At 39.4% G+C, this 12,852-nt stretch overlaps 1 protein-coding gene across 1 annotated transcript; it reads left to right on the forward strand.

Annotated features, from left to right (window-relative positions):
* The first annotated feature begins 1,406 nt into the window (after positions 1–1,406).
* LOC140127547 (cocaine- and amphetamine-regulated transcript protein-like) lies at positions 1,407–2,957 on the forward strand. The gene is made up of 3 exons (XM_072148364.1): positions 1,407–1,670; positions 2,006–2,089; positions 2,665–2,957. The coding sequence occupies exons 1-3, from the start codon at positions 1,509–1,511 to the stop codon at positions 2,770–2,772; spliced, it is 354 nt and encodes a 117-aa protein (XP_072004465.1). The 5' UTR covers positions 1,407–1,508; the 3' UTR covers positions 2,773–2,957.
* The last annotated feature ends 9,895 nt before the right edge of the window (positions 2,958–12,852 follow it).

Below are 12,852 nucleotides of genomic sequence, written 5' to 3' on the forward strand. Positions count from 1 at the left end.
TTGAAGGCATTATGCCTTGGGATTTGCCCCCAAAAGCTATTTTATAGTACCGATACAATTGCCTACCACTATATGGGCGTGTTAGTGACATATTAAAGTGTGTGCTATGTGGTGACCATAGATGAAGTATCTATTATGATGACACCCTCCACCCAAATTACATCAAACAAAATACTCAGCATGCTGTACCATGACAGCATAACCATTCCCATGCTGCTAACATCCGGCTACCCAGTGGGGAAAACCGGCCCCTAAAAAGCCACATACCCTAAATGGACCAACCCAATGGAACTAATTGTTGTTACATTATGTTAATGTCAAACAGCAGACACCGATATGTGAACATTTATAAATAATAATTATTTATTGTTTTTTATTATTTGTAAATGTCCAATGCTGTTTGATAATAAAATAATGTAACAATGAATTTTTTTTTAGTTCCATTGGGTTGGTCCATTTAGTGTATGTGGCTTTTTAGGGTCCGTTTTGCTCAACTGGGTAGCCGGATGTTTGCCGAATGGGAATGGTTACACTGTTATGGTACAGCATGCTGAATATGGTGTTTAATGTAATTTGGTTTGCATTATGACTATTTGAAGGTCCAGCCTGGACATGTGGGGGTGCTTCACCCCTCCTTTTGAGGAGCCGCAGCACTTTGGGGATTTGTATTATATTTATCTATATGAAGATAATATCTACACCCGATCCTCAGAGGGGTTTACACAGATAAAATGATATCAGACTTATGGCATCCTGGTGCCTGGGATCACCACTTGGGAACAGAAATCCAAGTACATAGTGTGATGTGTGAACATTTCATCCAGCTTTGATGTTTGAGCCCTAGGGCACCCATAATGCACTCCATGTAATAAACCTTTGGGGGGTTAATCTTTACTGTTCTGCCAGACAGAAGTTACTGAGACTCCTAATCCAAACACAGCAAAAATCTATTTCTTCATGTCACACTGTTTGTTCTAAAATCTATTTCTCTTGTGACATTAAACTACAGCAAAACACCTGAAGGTTATCATACTGTATCATAGTAGATATGACTAAACACAGCAATTTACATCCATATGGAAATCCTAATTTGCAAGTGCTTACAGGCAGAACATTCACTTTAATGTGATCACAGAAAAGGATCATTTCCAGCCAAAGCTGAAGAAAAAGGAATGGCTGGAAACTGTCATTTGCCAAAGTAATATTAAACTGGTTTGAAGTGTAGCAGAGGAAACATAAGTCTTTTCTGCCCTGTGTGCCATGTCAGTATAGCCTGGGGAGCTCTGATTGATGTCTTAACAAAAGCTCACCCATGTCAGGAGCTGACTGCTTCACCCCCACACTGCTCATTGGCGTCACAATGGGAGGAGTTCATCAAATAAAATAACAACATACATCCCTGTGGAAGAGATAAATAGTGAGCTTTCCCCTCATTAGAAAGCCAAGACAGTGCCCACTGGGTGCCAGCTGTATTTATCCTGCACAGAGTAGAACTGGGCATCAGCACCATGGACAGCAACTCCAGAGTGCGCCTTATCACCCTGGGCAGCTGCTTACTGCTCCTGGGCATCAGTGCTGTATGTGGGCAGGAGGACAGCTCAGACCTGGAGACCAGGGCACTGAGAGACTTCTACCCCAAAGATGCCATTCCTTCTAGTGAGAAAGAGTTGGTGAGTATTTCTCTGCATGCATCCTACAGCAGCTGTTTGAGGATAGAGAGGATAGCTCCACAGGTCCCTTTGTATGTGCACATTGTACAACTATGCTGTCTGGCAGTGCATGGGTTACCTGAGCTTCAGTTTCTGTGCAACAACTTGTTACTTTCGTAGCAGTATATTGTAAACATGATACAATTCTACATTTTAAAACGAAAGATGCTGCTATTTTATATGTTCTGTGTGTATGCACTGAAGCTGGTAAGATCTTTAGATTGTAAGCTCTGATGCGCCTCTATTTTAGCCTTTCCTATAGTGGTGTTTACTGAATATCAATGTGTATTTTGTAGCTGGGAGCTCTGCAAGAAGTCTTGGAGAAGTTACAAAGTAAACGTATGCCTTCTTGGGAAAAGAAATTTGGACAGGTCCCTGTGGTAAGATCATTGGATTTAGAACAATACATGTTGATATATTTCAGACCCCAATCCCCTTTCTTGTATGTTAGCTGCAATAACTATATGTTATAGGAAGATGGTGGGAATCTTACAGTACCCCGTATGTCTGAGTGAGGATTTTATGTGTAGAATTCAATGCAAAATATAGGATAAATAGCAATATAAATATTAATTGTAGGTTTAATTTGATTTTAGGAGATAATAGGCAAGTGATTTACATATATTTAATAATAATAACAATTATAACAATTATTGTTATCTTAATTGTAGGTTTAATTTGATTATAGAAGGTAATAGTCAACGGATGTACATATATTTAATAATAATAACAATTATTATAATTAACATTATATATATTTTCAGGGGAAACACATAAAATGTAACTATGGACATTTTAGTCTTGTATTCATTTGGAAAAAAATACCTTATTCCATATTGCATGTCAATACTAAGTTAGATTATTATTATTATTATTATTATTATTATTATTATTATTATTACAAATTATAATGTTCTGAAATTCTGAATGTGAATTCTAAATCCTTGTTTTTCAGTGTGATGTAGGGGAGCAGTGTGCAGTCAGGAAGGCTTCCAGGATTGGGAAATTATGTAATTGTCCAAGAGGTGCTGTCTGTAACTTCTTCCTTCTAAAGTGTTTATAGAAGCAAACTCCAAAGACAATGCACAGAAGTGACCATGCACCAACACAACATCTGGAAAGAATGTGGGTGATCATGATTTTTACACTGGTAAAATGATGTACAGCATCTGCTCTGCATTTTGTTCTGTTCTGTTAGCCTCTCTGTTTGCACACTTGTGAACATAAAAATAAAGACCTGCTCTCTTTTGTAAAGTCTTCTTTCATAAGGAGTCTCCCACAAGCTTACGGAATTAAGATGTCAAGTCCTGTTGGTACAAGTAACTCAGATTCTTTATAACTATTATAAGGACTTCATGTGCTAAGCATGCAGATAGACACTGACCAGGGCAAAACTGTATAAAGTGGACAAATGGGTTGACATAAAACATATTTTCCCATATTGCTTCATTCATGATCAAGCTTCTTTTATCTAGATTTTACCTACTTTCATGTATAATAAATATTCATAAGAAAGACATATCTGACAATGGAAGGGAATGCAAAATGGCCACTTAACAATATATAATGTATATATATTCATCAAGTGTTGTACATGTAGAACAGCTCCACTCTTGGCCAGGAAGACTGGACTTGTAGTACATTTGTATTCCAGTACAAGGAGCTAAACTGCAACACAAAATCTGAAAGAAGCTTCATTTACCAGAAAGGTGTATGAAGAATGATACACTTTTACAACTCAGTAAACAAGCTATACTGTTTCATGTACCAATCATTATTGCTGTCATCCATTTACTTACATATTCTGCACACAGTTTTCTTTAGCTATGATCCTATTTCAATATTCCTCAAAAGATGAGAACACATAAATAAAAATACAACTTGTACTCCACATTTTATCACAAATTTTTCCCAAATCAAAGTTAAATAATGAAATTCTTTAAAAGACCACCCCTTATTCTTTTCTACACAATTTGGTTGGTTTTCTCACAGATTTTTTGGGGGAATTTATTGAATGCTCTAATTCTTAATGAATTCCATGTATGTTGTTCATAATTTAGTTTAATATAGATTATATGATTTATTAATATACCCATATATTGTTGCTATAAGTCAATACTTGGCAGAACGTTACATACTTTAGTGATGTAGGAGGAAAAGGAACATAAAACATTTTACCCCCTAGAACAACCGATCATTTCATCATCTTAAACTTGATCGGATGATCAGCAAACTGACACATTGGGGGAGATTATTATGCCTTCTCTGGCAGTTTTCCGAGATTTCCGAGACACACTTTGCGCATGTTGGGGCATGGAACGGGGGTAGAAAATCAGCAGAGACTATAGCAGAAATCTCCGCCAGGTCAGACCTGACAGAGTTTGAGCTCATATCTACTAAGCGGCCGAAGCCTCCAAGTAAATATGGGATGCCAGGGGGAATTTTAATACATACATAGGGGCCCATTTACTAATGGCTTTGCAGCGGTCTTCTGACAGACTTTGCACATTCTTTTAGGTGAAAACGGTTTCTGCGCCACTATTGTGTCACACATGAACCTTTTGTGGTGCAGCTGCACTAGCCTCCATGCGACACAAATTAGGAGGCGTAGTCGTACCGAGTACCATATTTAACATGCAAAGTCTGTCGCATTCCCTATGTTAAAGGTGCATAACAAAAAAAAAGGTGAACTCTGTGGGGCAAGTGCAGGGAAGCAACAGATTCATGATTTCTGGTGCACAATCTTAATAAATCAGTCGCACCCAGCATTATACACGGAAGAGGACTTTTAGTGAGGTTTCCGACAATCTTAGTAATTGTGCCCTGATTAAGATAATACATCTTAATACATTTTATCCATTGGATACATAGATTCTTGATAGTGTTTCAAAAATAAAAATGAAAATTGTATAAATTAATACATTTAGCATAATACCTTTTACAGTGGTAACTCTCTTTTGAAATTTTTCTAATTGTCTTAATAATAAAATATTTAGATTGTCATTCAATATAAAGTATAATGAGAACCTATCAGGAAAGAAATTTGGCTTACACATATTATTAAATAAATCCATATTTCATTATGCATAGCAGCACAGTTGACTATTAGGAGATGCTTAGCTCTGTATAAGTCTACCTGTACAGGGGCATGTGCTCTTCGCATGCCACAAACATTCCAAGTGTGTGTGCGGTCCGGACATGAGAAAAGTCTGTCTGAGATGCAAACTTAGGCAGGAATAGGACCTTCTCTTCTTTGAGTTTAGTGGCTCATAATGAAATAAAAGAAGCATTTTTTAGCCAGTGAAACAACAGGTAGCACGTGGGCCTAAAACTACTTCCATATGGGAGCTTTCACACTTGAGCCAGTGGTGTACCTCCAATGGAGACATATCAAGCACCTGTTACGAAGCCTTTCGAGCTATGAGATGTTGGCTCAAGTAACCCTAGTCCCATTCTTACCAAACAATTACAACAGGTAATTTGCTGTCAGCAAAAAAACAATTTGTGCACCAAGAGTGCTCACCTACCTCTGGTATATATGCATATGTTGAAGATGGTGCGCCGGTAGCTCAGCTTCTTGGAGAACCATCCTCTGCAAATTGAAAATCACTCAGCCGATCCTTTGCTGGCAGACAAGCACCTCCACTTAGTTTCTGCCATCGACATCTTGATGTACTGGACCTGATCGCCCCTTTTTTCAATTGACACTTTGGCTGTGGCTTTTTTGGGTGTACTCCACATTCACGAAACTTTGAGTGAACAATGATGCACAAGATTTGAAGCACCAACATGAGGGTAAAAGAGAGCAGGAGCATCAGGAGAAGTATAGGTGCAGAGAGTGAGATTTTATGGATAACAGCAAGGGGGTGGCAATGTCAGGAACTATGAGGAGGAGCCACAAAGCCATTAAAGGAGGTACTGAGTGGTTCCTGACTTGGGAGGAACCAATCTACAAAGTGAAGGATTTTTAAAAGTGACTAAATTTTGCATATATTTTAGGAAAAAGCAGCAGCATGTTCTCTTTATACATCAGAGATACATGCAACGTTTCGACACTCTTTGTAAAGCATGAGGAGTAGGCAGAGAATTGCTGCGGTAGTGGATTATGCATGAGCCAGAAGCACCACTGAGCACTCTATCACTCCATTTGTCTCTCCAATGTGTCCCTGTAAGGTGTGATAAACACAAATTCAAAAAAGGCAAAATGTTAATTTGCAATTTAGTATTAGCTCACATAGTATTAGCTCGCATGCTGACTGCACGCATGGACTGATGGGATTCTGTAAAACATGTAAGTGTCTGTGTTGGGATTTTGACGCACGCAGTCTGTTTATGGCACAGCTGCGCTGGCTTCCATGCGGCACAAATTTGGGGACCATGCTGTCAGACAATCCGACTGATTTGGACTGAGTGCGGGATTTACCTTCCAAATTGTGTTGCAAGCCCATGCACTTACATGCACCACAAAAAAGATAGTGAACTCTGTCGGACCTGAGTGGGAAGCGACACATGCAGGATATAGGGCGCATCTTAGTGAATCGCGACACAGTGCATTATCATTGGACAATGCACTTTCAGTGAACTAAATGTGTAAGTAAATGTGCCCCAATATATTCTAAAATATTCAGAGCATATGATAAATTCTGATTTTGTGTAAATTTTCTTACACGGTCATATTATGTGTAATAAGGTGTAATCTGTTGTTAAATAGCAAACAAATGAATTCTTACACAAAAATACCATATAATGCTACTGTGTTGGTATCTGTTATAAAAAGATATATATATATAAAAAAAATCATGCTTCGGTATGATATATTATAAGACATATGAAATGTGTTCTTTATTATTAACCCTTGGACCCTTTGTGCAGAGATTTGCAATGTGTTATGTATCTCATTAAAAACATCTTGTTCAGTTTCCCTAATGACTTGGTAATGAGGTTATGTTCTAATATTGCATTATGTGACATAGACACATAGCTGTAAATGCAGCAATATAATTGTCTTATTGCCATATTACATCTATAATAAAGGCTGAGGGTACAGATATTTATAGTGTGGTGACTTTGTTGGTATTCTATCTTGTCATTTGAATGTATAAGACCGTCCTTGCATTACATTGTCAGGTCAGGTACATCAGAGAGAAAGTCTCAGCTGACATGGCATATGGATAAGGTTGTCATGTTTAGACAATCCATTCAACAACAACCATATAGGAATGCATGAAATACAATCCTATAGAGTCACTGTTATTTTATGCAGAAGCCTAATCCTAACATCTGTAGATGTGGCAGGTGCCTCCTTTTCACATTTAGAGGCCTTTGTATAAAAAGATAAAAAAAGTTTTTTTCCAGGATTTGTGACCAGTCATTAGGACTCTCTGCTTAATGCAGAAAATGGGACTGAGCTGCAGTACCATTCACAGCCACTACACAATGATGTGATGTTGTGCCTTTCCTGTCAATGGTCTCAGCTGTAACTTGTAAACATACAGTACAAGACTGACTGGTCACAGAAATGATGAGCTGCTGTGCACTAATCACCTCTGTGGTGCGGACCTAAACAGAAAAGTCACAGTCACTTGATGACACTCTGACCCCACTAGAAAATGGTAAGTTAATATTTTTTATCATAACAGAATTTGAGAATTTCCCTTTGTTTTTTTGGCCAGTACGTTTGTGGGCAGTCCAAATGTATGAAAATAGTAGAGATAGGACCGGCACTCCAATCTGCTAAAAAATCTTGATGCTTTCTTTCATCTCCTTAAAATAAGGTGCACAATACATGGAGACCTCTGCGTTTCGAACAATCGTATGTCTGTTCTTACTCATGGTCTGACCATGAGTAAGAACAGACATACAATTGTTTGAAGCGCGTTGGTCTCCGTATATTATGCACCTTATTTTATGGAGATGAAATAAAGAATCAAGATTTTTTAGCAGATTGGAGTGCCGGTCCTATCTCTACTATTTTCAAGTTTACATGGAGATCACCGACAACTCTCTTTGGACGACTCTTGCACCGGACTACACAGAGGATTTGGCGTCCTACATTTAATGGTTGACATGAGTGAGCGGGCAGCTCAAAACACCTTTTCTAGACCCAATTTATAGTTACTTTAAAAAAATGTAACTTTGTAAAAAAATAATTATTTGTGTTTTTATGCCAAGATAGTTTTCTGGCATAGAAGCAATGAAATATGGCAATAACAATTTGTGCCCTGTACCTGTGTACTTTATAAAAACCTATGAACATTCAGTTTTTAAGCAAATCTATGCCAGGTTGGACCTGCCGTAGTTTTACCCGACAGCGCAGCCTAAGCCTCATGATGTATCTTCTACAACAGGCGCGACATGGCCTTTATCATACACTGGCACACGAGCACCAGCCCATGATAAATTAACCCCCACAAAGTATTAGGCCATCTGAGGTATGGTTATTGTTCTATTAATCAATAGAAGTCTGGGAAGAGGTTATATTGTGGTGTCAATGGTGTGCAGATTGAAATGAACTGCGGATACATCATGAGGCTTAGATCTGGAGCTCCCTTTCACACCCCCTCCACACCCACAAGGTGCCCCCTCATCACAATTTTTTGATGTAGAAGCCCCATACTTTACATAACCCCATCATTGTGACACCCAACTTACAATGCTCCTTAAATGTGGCCTAACATGTAATAATGCAAATCACACGTAATACCTGTGCCTCCCACTAATTTCCCCTTAATGTGACTCATACACTGAGTAATGCTCCTACATTTGAATAAATATTCCCCTCCTGACTGAATAATAATGTTCCACCACCAAATAATTGCTAGACACTAAATAATAACACTGTAATGAATAGTGCACCCACACTAAATAAGTAATGTTCATACGGTACCTAGTAACTAATGCCCCCACATCCGCCATAGCAAATAATGTCCCCCACAGCACCTAAGTGTTATTCCCAAAGCACCCACCAAATAATGTCCCCACAGCCCCCACCAAGTAATGTCTTCCACAGCCCCCACCAAGTAATGTCTCCTGAAGCCCGTACCAAATAATGTCCTGACAGCCGCCACCAAGTATTGTCCCCAAAGCCCCCATCAAGTAATGTCTCCAAAACCCCGACCAAGTATTGTCTCCAAAACCCCCACCAAATAATGTCCCCCACCAAGTATTGTCCCCACGGCCTCCACCAAGTAATGTCTCCCACAGCCCACACTAAACGATGTCTTCATAGGCCCCACCAAGCAATGTCTCCCACAGCCCCCACCAAATAATTTCCTCCACCATGTAATGTCCCCACAGCCCCCAACAAGTAATGTCTATCATAGTCCCCACCAAGTAATGTCCCCACAGCACCCACCAAGTAATGTCCCCACAACCCACACCAAATAATGTATCCAGCAGCCCCCACCAAGTAATGTCTCCCACAGCCCCCACCAAATAATGTCCCCCAAGTAATGTCTCCCACAGCCCCCACCAAATATTGTCCCACACCAAGTAATGTCTCCCACAGCCCCCACCAAATATTGTCCCACACCAAGTAATGTCTCCCACAGCCCCCACCAAATGTTGTCTCACACCAAGTAATGTCCCCACAGACCACACCAAGTAATGTCCCCACAGCTCTTACAAACTAATGTCTCCCACAGCCCCCACCAAATAATGCCTCCCACAGCCCCCACCAAATAATGTCCCTCATAAAGTAATGTCTACCATAGCCCCCACCAAATAATATCCCCCACCAAGTAATGCCTCCCACAGCCCCCACCAAATAATATCCCCCATAAAGTAATGTCCCCACAACCCCCACCAAGTAATGTCTCCCACAGCCCCCACCAAATAATGTCCCCCACCAAATAATGTCCCAACAGCCCCCACCAAATAATGTCCCCCACCAAGTAATATCCCCACAGCCCCCACCAAGTAATGTCTCCCAAAGCCCCCACCAAAAAATTTCTCCCACCAAGTAATTTTTCCCACATCCCCCACCAAATAATGTCCTCCAATAAACTAATGCCCCCACAGCCCCCACCATGTCATGCGGCCCACAGCCCCAACCAAATTGTGTCCCCCAGCAAGTGATGTCCCCACAGCCCCCATCAAGTAATGTCCCCAAGTCATCTCTCCAAAGCCCCCACCAAGAAATGTCTCCCACAGCCCCAACCAAATAATGCCCCCACCAAGTACTGTATCCCACAGCCCCCACCATGTAATGTCTCCACAGCCCCCACCAATTAATGTCTCCCACAGCACCCACCATATAATGTCCCCTACAAGTGATATCCGCACAACCCCTACAAGTAATGTCTCCCACCAAGTAATGTACCCACAGGCCCCAACAAGAAATGTCCCAGAGTCCCATTCCAATTAATGTCCCCAAAGCCCCCATAGCAAGTAATGACAGCTCCCACTAATTAATGTCTACCACATCCCCACTAATTAATGTCCCCCACTGTCCCAACTAAGTAATATACCCCACATCGCCCATTAATAATACTGGACAATGTAATCTTTTATCATAGAAACTTGGTAATTGTATTGTCAGTCATTTGTCAACCAAATAAAACTTCAGATCTGAAAAAATCTAAATCTGAATCCTAGAAGTAATAGCTGGTGACAGACATGTATAGTGTAGTGCCATCTAATATTATATCAATATCTGATCACTGGTCACTAGTAGATGCCATCTGCAAATCTAGGTTAAAGATAGAGATTGAATATTTTGGGGACAGATCTCTTAAAGTAAGGACAGATACCAAGGAATACGGTTGAACTACCTTACAACTAGGACTGGTAGAAATTTGTATGTCGGCCTGTTTCCTTTGCTGAGACTCTTATTTGCCGGTTGTTTTCTAACTACATTTCATAGCTCTGCAGCGTGTAAGGTACTTTTGGGAGCAATCATTTTGCCCCCTTATTGGACAAGAGAGTCAATTTAAGAGCCATTCCCAAAGTGTTACATTATGGAGGGGAAGGATATTGATAAGTTCTTTGTGTTTTCTAAACAGATCAATGAAACACATCATTAGTCACATAACATTAGGAAGCCAGAAGAAGAATCCATGGAGCAGAAGAAGCAACATCCAAGAATCCTCTGCAGCTATAAAGATAGTTACACATTAGAAGCAGGACCATTGAACTTTGATATGACTGTCTATATGGTAGTCTGTGAGCCCTATTGCTGTCTGCATGCTGGTTATACAAAAATGATGAACTTACCTATAATTAGGTTGATGGCTGATGGCTGTTTCAAGCATCAGAATTTTTATTTATTAAAATATTCTATTCAGTTCCCCTACAAAGAATGGCTGGACCATTATATAATCTCTTTTGTCACCCCTTCATCCTCATAGACTGTAAGCTCTTGTGTCACCCCCTCAGCCTCATAGACTGTAAGCTCTAGTGATCAGGGCCCTCACTCCTATTGTTCCATATGACTGTTTGTACTCTGTAATGTAATATTATATTTAGTATATGTCCCCTATGATTTGACAACAGGGGTACCCTTGCATTGCAGGGGAAAATGGACAAACACTAAATAAATAATGATAAAATTGAGTCTTTTATACAAGAAGGCGAGTGCCAACAGGCTTACACTAACATACGGGTACAAAATAAATAAAATACAATAAAAAACCGAGTGGTATGGCACAAAAACAGAAGCGGACCAACCCGGACGGTATGGAGGACAGGTAGTTTTTCCGGACTAAAACACACTAGGTGCGTGATTATATTGGGTCACCAAATACAGGACCACACTAGGTCATTACACACACACAGAGATTGTTGCAATCCTGCCATTTGGTACCCACTTTCGGTATCCAACCTGTTTATTAGTCCCAAATGATTTGTAAAGGGCTACGGAATTTGATGCTTAATAAATAAAGATTATTCTTACTATTATTAAATGTTATTATTTAATGTTTGACTTTATACTTTATATGTGGACAGCTTTCTGTTATTGATTTTTTGTTATGTAATATGGCACATATGAATAATAATACAAATATTAAATATTAAGGTTGTGTTCCTTTTACTACACTAACAGCTTGTGTTGACGCTCAGAACATGGTCATGTTTTATTTTTTTTTCTTCTGTCAATTCCTAAAAGCCATAACCTTTACTTTTCATTCAATTTTAAAGGTTCAGAGCTTGTTTTTTTCCAGGCTAGTTGTACATCTTGATATTGCCAATTTAGGGTGCCAAAAAGTAATTGAAAACTGTTTTTAAATAAATATTTTATTGGGAAAAGATAGCATAATGAGCAAGATACCTACAGTGTCATGACATTTTAAAGCAGAATACATTTTCTAACAGTTGTACAGCAAAGCCTTACATTCTTGCCCTCCTCCACATATTTTCAATTTGCTTCCATAAAGTATAACACAGTGGCACAACATGCAGCAAACGTGATATCATTGGAGGTGTTCAATTCATTCCATATAATAGCATAGTAAGTATATACCAGTTTACAATGGCGTAACAAGACCCCAGTGAGCCCAGTTGTGAACTTAGATTTGAGGGCCCCATATTCCAAAATCCTTGATGCCGGCCCCATCCTGCACATTATTCTTCAGAATAGACATATATCATATATGTATGTACCCACACCAATTTCCACATACCTGTACAATATTAATAATTAATAATATTGCAGTAATTACATAAATATATCCCAGCTGGGTTTATAACTGAACATAACAATATAATATCTGTAAAGCGCTACAGAACTTGATGGCACTATATAAATAAAGATTATTATTATTGTTTTAGTGCCAAAAATGTATTGCATACCAGGGCTGCCATAAGGCAGATATAGACATCAGCTCAGACCTTCTGCCTATGATCTGTCCAGGTCTTCATCTTGGCAGACTCCTCAAAGATGACAATTTTTCTCCATCAATTACAGAGCTATAATAACAATAATAATTCTTTATTTATATAGCGCACACAGATTACGCAGTGCTGCACAAAGCATGTCAAATTGGTCCCTGTCCCCATGGGACTCACAATCTAAACGACCTAACAGTATGTTTTGGAGTGTGGGAGGAAACCGGAGTACCCGGAGGAAACCCACGCAGATTCGGAGAAAACATACAAACTCTTTGCAGAGCTGTGAAAACTTCTCCAGCTATAACTTATTGCTAGA

Source organism: Engystomops pustulosus, chromosome 4, assembly GCF_040894005.1.
Source record: "Engystomops pustulosus chromosome 4, aEngPut4.maternal, whole genome shotgun sequence".
In the NCBI taxonomy this organism is placed as follows: domain Eukaryota; kingdom Metazoa; phylum Chordata; class Amphibia; order Anura; family Leptodactylidae; genus Engystomops; species Engystomops pustulosus.